General features: G+C 47.4%; 1 protein-coding gene across 1 annotated transcript in view; it reads right to left on the bottom strand.

Moving 5' to 3' along the window:
• Window positions 1-4,261: 4,261 nt before the first annotated feature.
• Window positions 4,262-21,329, bottom strand: part of NCAPG2 (non-SMC condensin II complex subunit G2) — a 431,039-nt gene continuing 413,971 nt past the window's right edge. The window contains exon 28 of the mRNA XM_086941500.1: window positions 4,262-4,545. Coding sequence (XP_086797626.1) covers window positions 4,494-4,545 — 52 coding nt within the window. The 3' untranslated portion in view covers window positions 4,262-4,493. The remainder of the gene's footprint in view (window positions 4,546-21,329) is intronic.

Consider the following 21,329-nt stretch of genomic DNA (forward strand, 5'->3'; position numbering starts at 1 on the left):
AAATCTTGGCCTACTTTCAGGGTAATAAACTTGCCAGCACCCAATATCAATCTTATCACCTGTCGGAGACTAGTTTTCCGCTCTGTTTGTTCTTTGCTCTTGCCTTATATGGGATATATTTCCTTTATCCGGAGTCATCTGTGTCGATCCATGGGCTGCAGTGGAGTGGTGAGTCCACATATCCTCCACAATACACCACCTTCTCTTTGATTGAACAGAAGTTGCCATTTGCAAAGATGTTGACACACCAAATCTGACACTCTAGACTTTGGAAAATAGTACAACAAATGTTCTAATAATGTTAAATGAGCTTCAGAACTCTTACAGGGAAGCTGCCTCAGCTTCAGCTCCACAAAACGGCACTGGCATACCAAGAAAGTTGAAGCAATTAGCTTTTTTAACTGTAATAATATATTTAAAAAGTCAGCCTTAATGACTGAATTGTGATGCAGAGTGCCTGCAGTTCCAGTAACCTGCTACCACACCTGATGCAGCAATTTCCAAAATGATCTAAGAAGTCACAACACAGTCTCTGCTTTTGCTCAGCAGAAGATCAATGGCTGATAGATATGAACTCTCTCCAGCATTTGAAGGTGAAGAGAATGAGCCTATTTGGACTCAGACTCCTGCTGAATCTTCTAGACACTGACTTACCATGGTATTAATATCCTTTCCCTATCGGAGCCTGGCTTCCTTCTACTGTTAACAACCTCTTTGCTCACCCATTTTGACTTCGCCGGGATAGAGAATCCTTCAGTCACATTTTCCAGAAGAAAAATTGCTCTACATAGATGTGTCCATCATTAAAATTCATTAACTATACTTTTTACTAATTTAATAGACTACTTTTTGAGTAATTTCAATTTCAGTCCTTTTATAAATAGGTAAAGTAATTTAATTGTGGTACACTTGTGCTTCTGTACACTAGTCAAGTATCACTACAAGCACTCTTTGCATGTCACTTACATTGCAATATATGACATTGTTATATGACATGACAATATGACATTATTGATAATCAATTAAATAACAAATAAGAGATCGCTTCACATACATTGAGTATATTGAAATCATTTTCTTCTGCCTTCTTTGCTGCCCTTTTGATCTCGACTCCAACCTCAGCTTCATGCAGCAAGCTACTACTCTCTCTGCTACATGCTTTGGGCTGATGCGTATGCTGAGAAAGGTGCTGCCCCTTCTCCCTTTTGAAGCCCGCAGAATAATGGTTCAAGCCATCATTCTGTCCCGCCTAGACTACGGGAATTCCCTATACTTAGGTGCTCCTGCTTTTACAATCAAAAAGCTACAGGTAACCCAAAACGCTGCAGCCCGTCTTCTGTTAGACCTCAATAAACGAGACTCAGCTAGCATTGCCCTTAGGAAACTGCATTGGCTTCCGGTCAGGGCCAGAGTGCTGTTTAAGTCTCTCTGCTTTATGCACAAAGCTATGTGGAAAAATGCCCCTACTATGATCTGTTCCCTGGCAAAACCCTACCTTCCTCACAGGTCCTTAAGATCTAGCACTGCCTTCCTGGCTACTGTCAATAAAATCAGACGGACCAGATGGGGCGGGCGCTCCTTCTCTTGGAACGCTGCAAAAGAATGGAATTCTCTGCCCACCTCCCTTCGCAGTGAACCTAGCCTCCTAAAATTCCGGAAGGATTTAAAAACCCACCTGTTCATCTGATCCTTTCTTTTCTTTTAGTATGACGGTACTTAGCGCTACGAGGCCTTCGGGTTGTTTGCGCTCTACAAAACCCGGTTAATAATAATAATAATAATAATAAGATCCTTTCCCTATCGGAGCCTGGCTCCCTTCTACTGTTCAACAACCTCTTTGCTGACCCATTTTGACTTCGCCGGAATAGAGAGATCCCTTCAGTCACATTTTCCAGAAGAAAAATTGCTGTACATAGTTGTGCCCATCATCAAGTCAGTATTGTACAAAACAAAGGCAGTGGTACCTGAGGTTGTGAAGACTACTGCCATGAAACTTTACAGAATTTAAGCAAAAAACTTTGCAAAGTGACACGGGCAAACTTGGAAGGAAAAAATTAAAATGAGCAAAATGGAAGTCAGAAGATACTCCTGCTGAGGACCTTGAACATATAGCTGGTCATGCATTCAAAGTTCGATTTACTGCCACAAAAAGTCATGCCCCAAGGTCCTAGACTTCTGGTGGTTTGGAATGGATGGTGAGACACTTTTACTAGCTACTGATCAGTTTTAAAGACAGCTCGAATGTCAGTGCATAAAATGAGCTCTCTTAAAGACCCAACTTGGCGATTTCCGTAAGACCTGCCCTTTCTAGGCAGGACATCTTGCTACCTAGACTCAGTAGCCAGATTATTAAACTATTCACACTCCTTTTCAAAGGGCAAGCTCGTCTGACTTCAGTTTAAACATCATATTTTCTTTTTTAAGAATATCCCAAAGAATGTATACACAAAGAAAAACAATTAAAGAGAAATCAGCACATAAGTTAGAACGGCCATTTGTCAAAAAAGGTACACCACAAGATTTGGGGTAACATCACAGGGATAAGATCAGCATATAACAATTGTAAATAGGCTTAAACATACTTACATTGAATATATATATATATATATATATATATATATATATATATATATATATATCTGGTACAGTGTACAGCCCTATTTGCTTTTGTACAGCCCTATTTGCTTTGTCCAAATAGGCCAGTACACTGAATAGACAGAGAAAATGTGATTTTGCAATCTGCCTTGAGCACATGAATGTAACCTCAATTGTTCTAGAAGAAATATTAGACCAGTTTGCGGAGACCCAAGTAGTCTGGACAAAAAAAGATACGTCTTTCACTACACAGTATCTGGGCAAACGTGTCAAAGACATCATTGGCGGAAGATGGAAGAGTAAACAATTCAAAGTTCTCTGGGAAAAATCAAAAAAACTTTCAGAAGGATGTATTTTGTACTCCAGGAGACTTTGGCAAATGCCCTCTAAACTATGCTTCTATGAAGACAGCCACAAGTTTTGTTCGGTCTACTGAAAAGGGGGAAAATTGCATTGTAAATTTTGACTTCCGAGTATTTTCATTTAACTGCTACAGTTTGACAACCAGAGAAAGCAGCAGAGCATATGATTAGGAAAGGACTAGTAAGATTTATCAATAAGTAGCTTCTTCTATTCCACTTTGAGAGGCTTGCAACGTTTTGTTAAGCTTTGCGCAAGTACGAGAGACAACGGTTTCTTATGAAGTAATATTTCAGCAGTTTTAAATATCAGGAAGTCTTCTATAGTATATAGCCCAATAGGAATCTGTGCAACTAGGCAATCATTCAAAATGAGGGTATGTTGTGAAGTAATGCATGTATCAATTATAAATGAATCAGAAGCATGCAACTCTTTCCTTAAAGAATAAAAATTATGTGTTACATTTCAAAAATGCAATGTTGCAAATGTGAACAAAAAAGCTGGTGGGATTTTAGTGGGGGCAGATGGAGATCAGATGTGTGCTACGCATATCTAGAAATTTGACTGTTATGCCCACCTTTCCCACATTCTGGAGGCATCACCTCAAAAGATCTTGTGGAAAACAATCTTAATGCAATCTTTCTAAACTCAAACTGTAAAATTAAAGAGGTTAACTAAATCCAAAACGACTCCACTGCTGATAAAAAAAGAAAAAACACAAAAAATAACTTTGGTGGAAGATGATTCTCTGTTGACATAGGCAAGGCCCTGAACGTGCCTCAAAAGAAAATAAGGGTCATCAATAATGTGTCAGAGGGTGAAAGATGGCAGATGCCAAGTGACAGAAGGCACTCAATGCAGAGACAAAGTATGCTGCAGTTAAAAGGGCGACTGGAGGCGATATTCAAATAGGCCAATGAGAAAACATTTTTGAAGTGTTATCAACTGAGGGCAGTGTATTATAGTACTCCTGGAAGGCAAAGAGGTATATTGAGAGAGGTGTACTTGGGGAAACGAAGCAAAAAAGAAATTTTACTACGTTGAATAAACTGATTTGTTTCGAAAATATATAATTATCTGTGGACCATAACAAAATGCAGTAGTTGGCAGATCCTAGTTGAAATTGAGGCAGGCTATCGCACAATAAACTTGAAGAAAAAAAGGCATCAATGGTCAAACTGGAAAGCTAGGACCACTGTAGCTTACTTTCTGCATCGCTTGCCAGGAACGTAACCGCTCGCAAATGTTCCTATGTAGATTTGTGCAGACAATAACCCAGTAACGTTCTAGAGAATGATCTTCCATGTAGCTGTAAATGTTTTTCATATATATATATTTATGTACACCAAGCAGATAAAATAAAATACAAAGCACCTCAGTTTAGCAGCATCAAAAGCCAGGGCTTAAAAATACGAATTGAATTACATACTTATCCTCACACAATCAGTACAAAATGTATTTTTTTTTTTACAGTACATAAACATAATATACATAGCGGCGAAGCCAAATTTTAGCTTGAATCTTGAAGAATGGTCTCTTCATGGCTGCATAACGTCATCCAAAATCTTCATCGAGGACTGGAAAAGTGCTCTGAAAAACAAACCATTCGAAAAATGTAAGATCTACAGAGCCTTACACTTCAAAAAGTCACAAGAACAAGTACAAATTACTTACCTTTGCTAGTTGTTTTGGACAATCTACCTCCCCACAGATTGATCACTTACAGAAATATCTTCAGATATGAGATTGAAGCTAAAAGTATTTTCCTGCATGTGGCCACGAGCTAAAGGTTCACAGTACATTACGACAGTCTGGTTGGTTGCTTTACAGAATGAGGAACCAGGATACCATCTCACTCGCTCTTGTCGGGCTATAATGGCTTTGAACTTCCATCCCCCTATGCCATTGGCTGTATACTTAAAATTGACGTGCAGGGAAATAAACCTGTGGTCAGGACCCAAGGAACGCACACTATTGAGGATCATACAAAGACATTTGGTACTTGGGTATGCAGGGCTCTATCCAAGTACTGGGTATTATAACACCTACAGACATAAAATGTGGGAAAAAAATAAGATTAAACTATGTTTGGAAAACTAAACAGCTCTGGTACTTGGAAAAATCAAAATAGACATCCCGAGTGCTGGTTGAACCTATGTTGAGTAACAGAATGGCATTGCTCACAATATTGGCGCCCAGACGGCTCCACTCCAGGAGTTACTCAGGCACCTAGTGAGCAAAGCTTAAATAAAGTACTAGATCCAGCCCAACACTTAGGGACTCAGTAACTTCTGCATCTCTGTTTAAGTTAGCACATTTTCTAAAAAAGTTTACTTTATTTCTTTCCACCCATCGCGATCGGTGGGATTCAAATCTTGTGTTGATTATCTCATGGCATCTCCTTTAGAGCTGATGGAGTTTGACTCACTTTGAAGACTGTCTTCTTGCAGGCAATGACTTCAACCCCTTAGAATGTTAAATATTTATCTGGAGGAGGAAGCATTCATCTGGCACACCTACATGGTTCAAAGGAAATGTCTTTCCTTTATTTAAGTATGCATTGTAAAATACACTCAACATAACATTGACGCCGTGGAAATACAATACGAATTACAAAAGAAAAAGGCAGTGCACTAAAGCCAGACTTTATTAGAAACTGTGCACGGAGTATACACACACACAACACAATATATATAATCTATATATCTATATCTATATATCTCTATCTCTATATATATATCCATCTCTCTCTCTCTATATATATATATCTCTCTCTCTCTCTATATATATATATATATATATATATATATATATATAACCAGGGCGGGACTGGAGGAGTATGTAAGCAAAGGCCGGCCAGGCTGTATCCGACACGCCCCTCGGTCTGGAGCTCCACGTATGCCGGCAACTCTCTGGATTCAGTGCATAGACTGCACAACGTGGCGCCCCCCCGACCTGGACTTTGTATAGGAAACGGGGAGAGGGAGCAGATGGTCTGCTAACGGGGTTGCCTGGCAATGGAAGAAAACCTCCAATCAGAAGCCGCCAACGAAAGCAGTGCCGCAAATGAGGACATTATTGTATGCCAGGGTGGGTCACTGTACCTTACCTTGGACTCTAGAGGCATGTTCCAGGTGGCGAGATCTGGCTACGGCATTCGGGGACTTCGGAAAAGGAAAGCGGCGAAAAACACCTGTGAAACAGAACTTTCCCAGCTCGCTTTCCATTGGCTACCAAATCTAGCCAATAGGAGCCCTCGACAGGACTTATGAAAAAGCCCCGCGAACAAACATCAACTTTGAAGCGCACTTAATGACATCCCGGCACTGAGGAAGGCAACCGCCGAAACGCGTCTGCCAGGGACAGAGAACTGTGTGCACAACGCGTTATTTTATGCTGCAAAATTGGAGAAATAAACCATTGTGAGCAACCCCAGCATGTGTCGGACCCGTTCTTAACCAGGGCGGGACTGGAGGAGTATGTAAGCAAAGGCCGGCCAGGCTGTATCCGACACGCCCCTCGGTCTGGAGCTCCACGTATGCCGGCAACTCTCTGGATTCAGTGCATAGACTGCACAACGTGGCGCCCCCCCGACCTGGACTTTGTATAGGAAACGGGGAGAGGGAGCAGATGGTCTGCTAACGGGGTTGCCTGGCAATGGAAGAAAACCTCCAATCAGAAGCCGCCAACGAAAGCAGTGCCGCAAATGAGGACATTATTGTATGCCAGGGTGGGTCACTGTACCTTACCTTGGACTCTAGAGGCATGTTCCAGGTGGCGAGATCTGGCTACGGCATTCGGGGACTTCGGAAAAGGAAAGCGGCGAAAAACACCTGTGAAACGGAACTTTCCCAGCTCGCTTTCCATTGGCTACCAAATCCAGCCAATAGTAGCCCTCGACAGGACTTATGAAAAAGCCCCGCGAACAAACATCAACTTTGAAGCACACTTAATGACATCCCGGCACTGAGGAAGGCAACCGCCGAAACGCGTCTGCCAGGGACAGAGAACTGTGTGCACAACGCGTTATTTTATGCTGCAAAATTGGAGAAATAAACCATTGTGAGCAACCCCAGCATGTGTCGGACCCGTTCTTAACCAGGGCGGGACTGGAGGAATATATATATATATATATATATATATATATATATATATATATATATATATATATATATATATATATATATAAATATATATATATATATATATATATATATGATGCTCAAACACATCCAGAAGCCTCATGTCCAATACCCAGATTCATGACCAAGAGTAATATGCATCCTAGCATCATCGAAAAATACCAGGCTATCAACAGCAGCAGTCAAGAGACTAAATAGTACAATTTTCACTGCACGTAGGATTCCCACGAATCTCAAAAAGAAGCAGCTCCCGACTTTAATCACAGTGGAAATATTACTTTCTTGTAACTCTAGTTCTCTACCATCAGCATTGTCTTTAAAATTCAAAATATTAGCTGTCTTACATCATGTGTTGAGTCATCACTTTGAGAAAGAGAGAATTCTCCCCATAAAATATGTTTTTAGAATTCATGTGCCTTTATGTAGAAGAAAACAATTGTTTAGCTTTTTTGACGTTTTAGGTTCTTAGTGACACATACATTTTACGCCAAGGGTATAGAGGGATCTCTGCAGGTGAGGATGGATTTTAAAGGTAGTGGGAAGAGATGTGGTTTTCATTTCAAAAGAAATTCATAACTACCTTTGAAAAAAAGATCGATATGCCCTTAGACCCACCTCATCTTTGCAAAACAAAATGCAAGGTTTATGGGATCGTCAGACATAGATCTCAGTCACCTAAAAAGCTCAAGGCGCGACAAAGGCAAGCCTGTCTGCGCCCGGCCGGGGTCAGAGGCCATGACCTCTGGTCATTCTCCCACCCAAATCAGAAGCTACAGCCTTAATTCCCTACTCAAACTTAGGGGAGCGATTTCAGCCCCTTGCCTCTCCTCATGGAACCCAGCTGAACAATGCTCAATCTGCCCACATTGTGGTTTTCATCCCCACCCAGACCCTCCAATCAAAACCACACAGCGACACATGTTTCTTTTGAACTGCAGATCACTTCCTAAACACTCTTTAGAGATTTCTCTACTTTTAGATGAACTGAACCCCGACGTTCTGTTTTTGACAGAAACCTGGCTCCATACTGAGTCAGATCCCGATATCATTCAAACTTTATCGAGATGATATCAAATCTTACGCGAAGACCGCCCAACAGGAAGAGGAGGTGGCATAGCTATCATTTATAAAGAACAATAGGACTGCCGCAGGTCCCCCAACCCAATACCTAACTGTGAAAGCCTCTCCTCCCTAGACTTCTCCCCCACTAGCACTCTCTCGGGCACACTCGTATATCGCCCACCCGGGACCATTGGACAATTTCTCAACTGTCTGCCCTCTTCTATATGCAGCTTACCTAACTATACCCTTTTTTTTCTTAAATTTGTTTTTATTGCAGAATTAGAAACCATAGCATACAATTGCTCAACCAATCCACTCATGGTGTCCCCCCGCATCAATCGTAAGAGCGTATATCATACACAGCCATTCAGCCCGCATCCCGGAGGCCGGGCGGCACAGCGTCCCAATGTAGTAGCAAGACATCATGGTGCGCGTCCCTGAGGGACAATGGTCGAAATCTTTTTACGTATCCGCATTTTACCCCCCCAACCATAACCTGTCCCCAACATCAGCCATCTTATGCTAACATTCCAGTGCTACAGAGCCGCTGCCGTTCCGTTCCCCGTACCCTACGAGGCCCTCATCATGTCCATCCTGCGCGCCCCTGCCGCTTCCCACCATCCACCCACGCTCCATAGACACATTCATCAGGCCCCAGTCCAGCATCGCTGCCGTAGCTAATCCGCTTCTCGGCTCCTAGCCCACCCCGAACAGCCCCAAGACAACCCCTATTCCCACCCCCCCAGCAACCGCTAATGGTGTGTGCCATGTTCCTGACTCTTGCATGGGTCCCGCTACAGATCCAATGACATCCCTATACTCATAAGCCTCGCGGTGTCCTCGAGTCCTATCCATTCAGTCCTCATCCTCCACTAATGAGTCGCGCAAGGCCTGCACTATCAATTCCCATGCACGCGCTGATTCTAAGGTCTTCTCATTATCAAGCTTGACAGCCTGCCTCATTCGTAGCACACTCTCGCACTCGGACCACCTCAGCAAGTCATTCGTCCACCTCCTCACAGACGGTCCTTCCCTGGACTTCCAGTGCCAGGTAATCTCCCTCTGCGCCAGTATCAGCCCATGGTCAATAAACTTACTTGTTACCTTGGTGTGTTTGGTGTGTGGGAACCAGAGCAACAGACGCCGCCATATCAAACTCTACCTCCCTGTCGGTCACTGCATTGAGAAGTTCCCCCACCTCCGCCCAGTAAGCCTCCAAGTTCGGACAGCCCCAGAACAGGTGGTCCATATCCGCCCCCGACGCCAAGCACCTCTGGCATCGTGCGTCCTGTACCTGGAAGTACCGTCTGATCTTCTCCGGAGTCAAGTAGGCCCTATGTAATACGAAGAAGTGCACCTGCTGGAAGCGCGCGTTCCTCGTGCCCTTCCACGTACGCTGAAGTATATGGCCCCATACCGTGTCCGGGATGGGCCTACCTATGCTCGCCTCCCATGTCGCTTTCAGCCCCAGGAGCGGCTCCAGCCCCTCGTTCAGCATCCTATTATGGAGACAGGTCACCGCCTTAAAGGTGCCAGCGGCCATCACTACGTACTGGCATGCCATGGTCGTGTCCGGTTCGATGAGCACCCCCCTCCAATGTTTCTGTATGGCCGCCACCACCGCCGCATGCAAGAGGAAGCCCCCCTCCGGCAGCCCAAACTGTTCCTGTAGCACCCCGAAGGGCACCAAGGTCCCGTCAACATATAGGTCCCCTACTACTTGCAGTCCCGACTCCTCCCATTCCGACAGTGGGGACCAATCGCCCCCATGCGGCAGAGCTGTCAACATGCCGATCGGTATCTCCGGTGCATATGGTCGCGTCGCCTTCGCCCTCCTCAGACTCCTCTGCCAGCATAGCCTGAGCGTCCGCTCCTCCATAGTGAGGCCTCGCGACTCCAGTTTTTGCTGCATAACGATGTAGGCCAGTACATGGCGTTGGATCCCCAACTCTCGGTCGCATTCCGGCCCCCTGAACACCCTAGCCACATGCTGTGTAAGAACCAGAAGCTGCGCCGCCAAGTAATACAATTCAAAGTCAGGGACGGCCATCCCCCCCCCCTCAAGCTTAGGGCGTAGCAACGTGCTCAGTGCCACTCTACGGCGGCCGTGCCCCCAAAGGAAATCAATAACCATCGTCCGCAAGTCCCTAAAGATCCTCTAAGGAATCCAGATGGGCAGCGTCCGGAAATAATACAGGAGTCGTGGAAGCGCTACCATTTTCAAAAGAGCAATCCTACCCAATACCGTCAGGGGAAGGGATGCCCAGAAGGACATACAACCTCTCAGCGCCCGTACGCACCGTCCAATATTGCGCTCTAATAGGTCCGCGGCCTCGTGGTAGATACGGACTCCCAGATAAGTAAAACAAGATGGCTCCCAGACCACTCCCAAATCATGTGCAGGGCAGGGTGCATCCGCTCGAAGCGGGAAGACACAGGTCTTCGCCCAGTTAACCCGGAGGCCCAACAACCGGCCAAACTCTGACAGCATTTCCATCGCCCCTTCCAAAGCCCGTCCCGTGTCCTCCATATACAGCAGCAGATCGTCCGCGTACAGCGAGATGTGGTGCAACTGCCCACCGCTTGCAATCCCTGCATATCCGTCTCCCGATCTGGCATGCACCGCCAAGGGTTCCATCGCCAGTGCGAACAAAAGAGGGGAAAGGGAGCACCCCTGTCGCGTTCCCCTACCGACCGGATAAGCTGCGGACACCAAACTGCCCAGACGTACTCGTGCCGTTGCCGAGGAATACAGCACCTTCGTCCACCTGCGGAACCCTTCACCAATACCAAACCTCACTAGCACTTCATCCAGATAGACCCATTCCAAACTATCAAAAGCCTTCTCAATGTCTACAGACAACACCGCCTGGGCACCGTCCGCATCCAGTGCACCGTCCAGTATCCCAACCAGGCGACAAATATTTAACGCCGTGCTCCTCGTGGGGATAAACCCCGCCTGATCCCTGTGCACCAGGCCAGTCATGTGTGGGGCCAATCTGGTGGCCAAGATCCGGCTCAATATCTTGTAGTCCACCGTCAACATGGACAATGGTCTATAGGAGCTCACATCCGTCGCTGCCCTGCCGGGTTTTAGCAAAAGCACTATCAGAGCCTCTCTCATTGATCCGGGCAGAACCCCCACCCTGTAAGCCTCCGTATACACCACCAGCAGTCTGGGCGCCAAACTATCCACGTACTTCTGGTAGAACTCTATCGGTAAGCCATCTACCCCGGGCGTCTTATTCCGCGCCATGTGCTTAATGGCCGTCCTGATCTCGGCCAGCGTGATCGCCCCTCCTAAGGTTTTCGCATCGTAATCGTCAAGGACCGGGAGCTGCCTCGATTCCAGGTACGCCGCGATTTCGTGGGCCTCTACTCCCAACTGACTCTCGTACAGCTCCGCGTAATAAGCCCGAAAGCACTCCAGCACCGCCGATTGGGAATACACCGTTTCCCCCAGTGCATTGTTGATGCTAAGGACCGGGCAGCCTCTAAGTTCAGGATTAGCAAGCCTGGCCAGGAGCGTACCCACCTTATCCCTTTCGGCATGCGCTCGAATGGCGTATTGTCTGTAGTCATAGCTCCGTAACCGTTCCGTTTCGGTGGCCACCACCTCCTTCGCCTCCAGCAACCGGGCCTGCAAGTCCGGTCTGGTCGGTCTGCGCCGCTCCAGTTCCCTCAGTTTCTCCTCCGCACTGGCAAGCGCATTCAGCACTGATAATCGGGCATTCGAAAACCTACCCAAGCACACACCTCTCACCACCACTTTCATCGCATCCCATTCAGTGGACCTACATGTAGCTGTACCCTCATTCTCACTAAAATACTGATCGATGCCCTGCTGGACCGCCTCACAGAACACTGAGTCCTCCAGCGTGTCGGGCCTGAGCCGCCATGTTGGAATCGCGGAACGCTCCCACTGCCATTGGACATGCACCAGCAGAGGATTGTGGTCCGAGATGGTTCTGGCCAGATATTCCGTATGGGAGATCAGTGGGGCCAGGGACCCGCTACACAGCACCGAGTCAATTCTTACGTGGAGAGCATGGAGTGCTGAAAAAAAGGAGTAGTCCCTATCATCCCTGTGTTGTTCCCGCCATACATCCAGTAGGCCCCACCTATCCTGCCAATCCTTCCTATGCATGGCTAGCTTACGTACCGGGGAGTCAACCAGGGGGGGTGAGATCTGTCTAAGGCCACATCCATGATCGAATTGAAGTCCCCCCCCAGTATCACCGGGCCCGCTAGGAAGGAGGCCAAGGACCCGGATAAACCATCGAAAAAGCGGGCCTGATCAACATTTGGAGCATACACACAACAGAGAACCACATCCCGACCATATAACCTCCCCTCCACCGCCACATATCTGCCCTCAGGATCCACTAACTGATTCAGTACCTGAAATGGTATCCCCGCTCTCACCCATATCAGCACCCCTCTAGCAAACGCTGAGTAAGTGGTGCCAAATACCTGCCCCCGCCATCTCTTCTGTAGTGCGGTACATTCTTGTTTCGTTAAATGAGTCTCCTGCAACATGGCAACCTGAACCCCCCTCCTCACCAAATACGCATGTACTTTGTGGCGCTTGACCATAGTTCGCAACCCTCGGACATTCCACGTCAGGCATTTCAAGTTAGGTAACGTCCCCATACCAGCAGAGAGCGATCCAATTCAAATGTAGCCAGTCAATATCCACACCATAGCAGTTGCCCCCCCCAAAACAAACTTTAGGAAAGAAAACACCCCGAACCCCACTCCCCAGGACAGAGCCCACAAACCCTGTGTCAGCCCCGATCCAAACCTGAAACCAAACACACATCCGACTAACCTGTGGTCGCCACCACAGAAGGCCTTAAGGGCCCTGGGGGGGTGATTTATCGCCGATCCCGGCAAGCGGAGCCCGCGCCCCGCGCCCTCCATCCCATCATGCCAGCGCGGCACCCTACCCGGCGACCCACCCAGCTCCAGCAGGATGTGACCCTACCAAGAACCGAGTCCAAGTCCCAATGAATAATCAGCCATGAAAAATCCCGTCGGACGTCTGGGGGGTGACCACCGGCCCCTTCATGCTCTCCGCCTCCGAAAGTTCTTCTCCGGTCCTGCCGCCGTCGTCGCCAGAGTCTGTCTCTGCCAGTTCACTCCCCGGCTGCGATCCCGTAATGGCCGCCGTCGCTGCAAGCGCCTCTCTCTTGTCTGCAGCCATTTGGGCCTCCCGTTTCTCCCACTGACGCCAATTGCGGGAGCGGATCCTTTGTGACTGCCGGACCTGAGGTTGTTTAGTCCGATCCCGCCGACTATTGTGAGTCCTGTCCGTGCCAGCTCGGTACGATTCCAGCCACTGCCACGCTTCATCCGGGGTCTGAAAAAAGTGCGTGGTCCCATCCAGGATTATCCGCAGCTTGGCCGGGAAGAGCAAGGAGTACTGGATGCCCTCCTCCCTCAGTTCTTTTTTCACTGCCAGAAACGATGCCCTGTTCTTCTGGACCGCCTGAGTGTAGTCCGGAAAGATCGTGACCCTGCTGTTTTCCACCTCATATGGGCCCGAAGCTCGAGCTCTCTGGATTAGGAGGTCCCGGTCCTTATAATGAAGGAGCCTCACCACCATCGGTCAGGGGGGGGCGGCCAAGCGCTGGCGGGCGAGCCGGCACCCTGTGAGCCCGTTCCAGTGTAAAGAAAGGAGTAAGCCCCTCCGGTGCCACCACAGTCCAGAACCATTCCTCCATGTAGGCCACCGCATCCTCCCCCTCAATTCGTTCCGGCAGGCCTACGACCCGCACGTTATTCCTTCTGTTGCGACTTTCGGCATTCTCCGCCCGTCGTTCCAGCATGTCCAGCCGGGTCAGGATGTCCGTTATCTTATGTTCCGCGGTCACCACCGCCGGTTTCAGGTCCAATAAGAGCTGGTCATGGTCCTTAACCTTATCCGCCAACTTTGCATGATCTGCTCGCAGGAGCCCCAGCCCCGTGGCGACCTGCGCAATGTCCTGCTGCAATGCCTCCTTGGTCGAGGTGATAGCATCCAGTATCGCATCCAAGCGCCGATGCAGCCGCTGCTCCTGGTCCATCATCGGCGGGGGGGCCTCGCCAACCTGGGACAGTGCAGCCCCATCCTCCTGTCCCCGCTCCATGGAGGTCGCTCCCCCTGTAGCCGCCATCTTGGGTTGCTTCGTCACGGGCAAAGGGTTTCGCCTAGTCCCAGCAACCACTATTTAGTGGGACGTGCGTCTCAGCAATGAAAGCAACAAAGTGCCACTACAATGCTCGCAACTCCAAGGATCTTGAGGGCCAGCGCTGTCCGCCTCGCCGCCGCCCGGTCCGGGGGGAGAGGGAGGGGGAGAGGTGTAGGGACGAGCAATCGTCCCCAGCACCCGATCAATGCTGGGTTCCAAACTCCCCGCCGTCAGGACCACATCTATAGCTTTCACAGCACCAATCTCACAGCAGCGGGCCACCCCGCCAGTCGATGCCAATGCCGCTCAGTGTCGGTGTCCGGAGCCATCGGCCCGCGCCGCCGCCATTTTCTTCACACTTCCAGCAACACCTCGGCCGTCGTCGTACGAGGTCTCCACGGGGCCAGCGAGCCCCAAAGCTCTTTCCACCGCTCCCCAATTCTTCGTAGGCCAGTCACTTCGACCAGGGGTCGCTCCGGGTGCTGAATTTAGGAGAATTAGCGGGACCCTGCGCGGAGCTGCAAGCTCACGCCGCCATCCCGATCGGCGTCCAAGCCACGCCCCTTACCTAACTATACCCTTCTTGGGGATCTTAATGTCCATTTCGATGGATGACCACACTGCCCTGGAATTGACCACCAGTCTTGCGGCAATACAACTTCAACAATTAGTGTTTTAACCTACTCACTCCAAGGGTCATCTTCTAGACGTTATTTTTAGCAATTGTGCAAACCTCCTAATAGGAACCCCCCTCCCCCTTACCGTGGACGGTCCACTTCTTGGTCCCCATCTCCTGGGTCATCCCCAATCACCCACCCCTCTCCCTCTTCAACTTCTTGGAGGGAACACAATTGGTCAAAACTCCCCCAGACCAAATGGGCAGCGACCCTCGAAATCTCGTGACCACTCTGCATCCTCGATCCCATACTAGGCAATGGAAACTATAATAGATGGATAACACAATCATTAGATTCAGTACTCCCAATAAAACATACCGAATCCAAACGAAGCACCAAGACAGCCCCCTGGTACTCCAAGGATTTAGGGGAAAAGAAACGCCAATTTAAAAAACTTGAACGGAAATGGCGTTTAGACTATTCACCCACCGGAAAAATCGCATACAGAACTGCCATAAAAAAACTATAAAAATGACATCAGAAGCGCGCAAGCTACTTTTTTTGAAAATAAAATTAGTGCAGCCGCCTCCAGGCCCAAGGAAATATACCAAATTGCAAAAACCCTTCTCAAACTCCCAGAAAAACCTCAAAACCCCCCTCAATGCCCAATCACACTGTAACGATCTGGCAGAGTTTTTCTACATTAAAATTCATACCATCTACTCCTCTTTCCCCCATACTCAACTCCTCTTATCACACACTGAGCCAACTGAGCCAGGGATCCAACCCTCAGCCTCTCTTGGAAACCTCCGCCCTCTGGATTCAGCCACACTACAATCCATCATGCTTCAAGTAAAATCTGGCTCCCCTAACGATCCAGCACCCCGTCATTCCCTGTGGATGGTTTCTACGCACATTCTTCCCACCATCTTCGACTTGGTCAATGCCTCCCTAACCACAGGTATCGTCCCGTCCCTTTGGAAACCGGCCATGGTCAAAGCTCTCCTTAAAAAAAACAACTTAGACCCAAAGAACCCAGGGAACTACCGACCTATTTCCCTATTGCCCTGGCTAAGCAAAATCGCCGAGAAACATGTTAATAAAACTTTGACAGAGTTCCTCGAAAACAACCACCTGCTCGACCCCTCCCGGGCAGGGTTTCGACCCATGCACGGGACGGAGTCCGCTCTCCTCGCCTTGACAGAAGAGGCCAGGAAGACCATGGATCAAGGAGGTACGGCTGCCATTATCCTTCTTGACCTAAGTGCTGCCTTCGACACTGTAAACCACAACATCCTTCGGCGCAGACTTATCAATCTAGGAATCTCAGCAAAAGCAATCACATGGTTTGAGTCCTTCCTGTCTGACCGGCCATTCCAAGTCTTCGAGGGTGAAATCACTTCCCCCAGCAAACCTCTTAGCTGCGGTGTCCCGCAGGGCTCCTCCAGGAGCCCTACACTCTTTAATGTTTATATGAGCCCCCTAGCTGAGATCATCCGCCCCTTTGGGCTAAAAATCATCTTACGCAGACGATACTCAGCTAGTGGTGGCTCTGAACCAACCCCAACCCGAGCCCAGTAACCTGAGGAACTGCTTAGAAACAGTTACTTCATGGATGACATCGTCCTGTCTCAAACTGAATGGAGACAAGACTGAGCTGATGGTCCTTGGTAACTCCCCGCATTCTTCTATTGGATCCATATGGCCACTTTGTCTTGGACCTGCCCCTACATCCAAGGACACAATCAAGAGCTTGGGTACCTGGCTGGATAAGTCTCTGAACTTCAATCACCAAGCAGCCAAACTCTCAGCCACCTGCTATGGTATACTCAGGCTCATCCGTAAAATCCTTCCCCTTCTACCCTTTAAGGCAAGGCAGGTTATGATCCAGGGCCTCATTTTATCCTGTTTGGATTTTGGGAATGCTCTCTACCTTGGGGCCCCCCAGGCTACTCTAAACAAGCTTCAGTTCACCCAGAACTGTGCTGCGCGAACCCTTCTCCAGATTCCTCATCGCCTCCCCGTAAAATCAGAACTAAGAGATCTCCACTGGCTACCAGTCAAGTAAAGAATTGAATTTAAGCGCCTGTGCATTCTCCATCGTGCCTTCTGGAAAAAAGGGGCCACCATTAATCATTCCCTGATCACCCACTACAACCCCAACAGACAGCTTAGATCTGCTTCCTTCTTTCACGTCACAGTATCCAAGATTCAGGGAGTCAGAAGTGGGGGCCGATCGTTTGCCTACAACTCAGCAGGGCTCTGGAACGCCCTCCCCCTCCATTTACGATCAGAGCCCAACCTGCTGTCCTTACGTAAAAAGCGAAAAACCCTGTTATTTAATAAATCAGATTAGGCCCCACTGTTCAACGTTAACCTACATACGCCAGTCCGCAGCGCTAGGACGCCTCACGGCAGCTATCGCTCTATAAAAAAATTATTTTTATTTCATTCATTCATTTAAACGTAAGTTAAATTGAGAACTTCATCCAATCTCTGTAAATTTTGGGCATTGGTTTCTCATTTGACATTATATGAAGTACATGGAAAATCTCTGCTTTTGTACTTTGTACATCTGATGCAGGATTAAGGTATTGTGCATTGGCCAAATCCAAATTAAGGTGGTGCACCACTTTGGAAGAAAACAAATTGCTGTCAGCTGCATGTGTACACACACTGATTTGGCACATTCCCTATACACTAAGCACATCTTCTAAAAAGAGAGGTTGTTCAATAGCCAAGTTACCACCATACACTGCATACTTTGGGACCCTATTAAACACATAATTAACTCTCATTTGAGGGGAGAGGGTGGTGAAGTGGCTGTAGGAAGATTATATATGCACTAACAATATTGTTCCCAAAATAAAACCAACTTTTTCCTCAGATGGATACAGCTCCCCGGCTATTCCAGATGTTATGAATGAGCTGCAAAGCAGCTCCCTTTTTGGAAGCAGGACTGAGTATTACAGATTAAACATGGAAATCATGCACCACAGTCCTGGCTAAGTAAGTATACATCATTGTGTGTAAGTAATAATATTCATCATGGTTTAGCAAATGTATCAAAGTATGATTACATGGCTGCCCACCAGATGTCAAGTACGGAAGCGCCTGTAGTCTGAGCAGTGGAAGAAGCAGAGGTCCTTCAGAGTGAGCGGATATCCTTTGGAAGACATTCGTTGGCCAAGGCAGAGCAGATCTTGATACAGAGAATAACCCAACATAAAATGGTGTGCCTTGTTAGCACCTTGCATTCTTGGCTCTAGTGAAGCCTGAACACATGTGATTCCTCTACTTTGTCCTTTCAATTGTAGGAAGGAGGAAGCCTTGGGTCCAGTATAGCTGGCTGCCCCTCCTCTCTGGTGGAGATGAGGAAGAGGAGAAAAAGATGGAAAAATCGCAGATCGACCCATTTAAAAGGCAAAGACCACGTTTGGTAGAAAAGATGGCAGGTACTAAGAACAAATATGGCAAGATAGAATTCTGTGAATGGTGGATAAACTGACAGGATCTGAAGTACTCGTATCCTAAGTAGCTGAAGTAATTGCAATCAAGAAGACAGTCTTCAAAGAGAGAATTCAAAAATGAGTAACTGTGCATCAACTCGAAAGACTAGGCCATCAGGAATGGCAACACAAGATTCAAATCCCACAGAAACCAGTGGGAGGAAAAAAATAAAGTATAATTTTTTGTTTTAGAAATCATGTCACTACAGACACATGAAGGTAGACAGGGCACCCGAACAACCATTAACAGTAGCAACTGTTTGACCTTACTGAGCAAGCAGCATTGTAAAACTCAAGACTAAATCGGTTCAACTCGTCTGATTCACACCACTGAACGCACCTGTTCCAGCAATCTACATAAATGGGTTTTGTAGCTGTTTTCATGGCAGCCAAAATAATGTATCCAACCTCAGGCAGAAGTCAGAACTGGACCTAAAGACACCACCACTTTGAATAATTCAGTGCCTTGTACAAAACAGAGAATACTTCATGTTCCTGGTGAAGAGATCAACACATGGATACCAGAACCTGAAGAAGGTCATGTTCATCACTTCAGGATTAAGTTCCCATTTGTGGTCCTGTAACTAAAGCAGACTCAAGGCATTCACTGTTGCGTTGCAGGTGCCTGCAAGGTGTGCCATCACCATGAAAATCCCCTGCAGCCGATGAATAGCCTCCCAACAGAGGATTCACAACTTCACACCATCCTTGCAGTTCACATAATGGATGATGTTCAGACAGAACATGAATGGAGGTCTGAGATGATAGGATGGAAACCTTACCTTACAAGGTAGACCACCTTCAGTTCCAGCAGGTTTACGTGGAAACGCGGTTCCAATATGGACCAAAGGTCTTGCATAATTTTTCCAGCAAAATGAGTCCTCAAGACAAGCGCAGAGGCATCTGTCACCTAGGTTGCCTGCCATGTTTCAGTGTCTTCAATAAGCTGAAAGGACCACTGCAGATCCGGATGGACTGAATAAGATGTGCCCCAGAGCCGAGATGCCTTACTGATGTTAGAACCACTGATTTCACAAGCACCAATAAAAAGCTCTCATCTGTAACTAGATTTGAGGCACCAACAGGATGCATGAGACCATCAGATTCAGCAGGAGTAGGCCTAAAGCAGCAGGATCCGTTCCGGAATCAAAAACATCAAAAGCATATCCTGAATATCCACAATTATCTGATGAGTAAAAGCCTTCATGCAAGTCATCGCCAGTACTGCCCGTATGAAGGTCACCCTCTGCATGGGGATATGATGAGATTTCTGGAGTTGGAGTCGAGGAGAATGGTTATAGTATGCTAAAAAGGTTCCTTCGCCTGCACTACCAACCCCTACCTTCCCCAGCCAGTCATCTAATTACAGAACTACAAGGACTCCTGATTTCCAGAGTGAAGCCGCCATAGCAGACACAACTTTTCTCAATACGTTCCCCAGGTCCTGGTGGTCTTTGCCCCCCCCCCCCCCCCCACACCCCTCACCCGGCTACACTGGATACGGATCCCCTCTACCCTTCCTTCACTTATGTTGTTCTTATTTTGTTGTGCCCCATGTCCCCGGTTGGGTTTGAACTGCACTGTACCTGAATCATTCATATGCTACCTGGTGCTGTGATTTGTCAGCACTGCTCTGTCCTTCCTGGTATATTGCCTCACGGTTTGATGTACTCACCATACCTTACATCTCTGTTTTTCCTGTTGCCACTAGTTACTGTGCACCGCACTACTGGCAATCACTTTTTCTTTCTTCTTCCACCTGCTACATGAGCGCTGCTCTGACTTTATGCTTTATTAATAATGTGCAAAACGTTAATAAAAACGAATTAAACAAAGAAAAATGACTTTTCTCAAAACTTACTAACTCTACCAAAATGGCAGGTCTGTGAACTGAGATCCCAAGGAGAACATTAGGTAAGGTCTCTGGGCAGGCGATTTGGTAGACTAAAATAGGTGTCCTACAAGAGCCTGAGCACCGAGGGCCAGCAGGACTTGACTCCCGGACAAAATTAACATGTCCTGCCAAATGAATAGATTAGAGAAGCAGAGGTATTAGACCTACGTTCACCGAAAAGTAAAGGAAGCAGAATCCTATGCCCCTCTAGTGACTCAAAGTCAATGGCTCTGTTTAAAAAGACAAGAACTCCCTCCTCCAAAATCAAGGCATGTGCCAGAGAGCATGTCCTGTTAGAAGGAGGGCAGTTTAGAGGGGACAAAAGAAAGGATAGGGTGGAACTCCTTTTTTCTGGAGTGTAGGCCCAGCGAGTGAGCTGTAGTTCTACCGCTCTTCATGCTTTTCAGGGAGCTCTTAGTCTTCTTGATGAATAGTCACTCATTGCTGAAGGGTTAGCAAGGCTTCAAAATCTTTAGAGGATTCAGTGGAATGCACACTAGCGAGAGGGTGTACTGTGAAAGCTGTACCAATTGATTGAGGGACACTGTATTCAGAATCCAACTCCTACTATAGGATTTTTTTTTAAAAGATCGAAACCATTGATAACCAGCTCATACAGGTGCTTTTTCAAGTTTCCACAGAGCGGGGGGAATAGTAGTTTATGAAGTTGCATGATATTCAATTGCAGTGGAAGGGGTTGCTATGAGCAAAGGAGTTGTATTCCACAGAGTCTAATCTTTTAGATTCTGGAACTGGAGGGGCCATGGAATAGGCATCAAAGTTTCATTTTGCAGGAGACTTGGACTTTTCGGTGATCGCTGCGACAACAAGAAATCTGGATCACAAGGGGCTGGTCTATGCCATTTAGCTATTTGTTTGTGTGCTGTTAAGCCCAGGGATGAGTTTCCAAAGCAGCCAGAGAGGTTTTAATAATGCTTTGTGTTAAAAGGTAGCAGGGGCTCTGAAACTTTCGAGGA

Source organism: Lissotriton vulgaris, chromosome 10 (genome assembly GCF_964263255.1).
Source record: "Lissotriton vulgaris chromosome 10, aLisVul1.2, whole genome shotgun sequence".
Taxonomy (NCBI): domain Eukaryota; kingdom Metazoa; phylum Chordata; class Amphibia; order Caudata; family Salamandridae; genus Lissotriton; species Lissotriton vulgaris.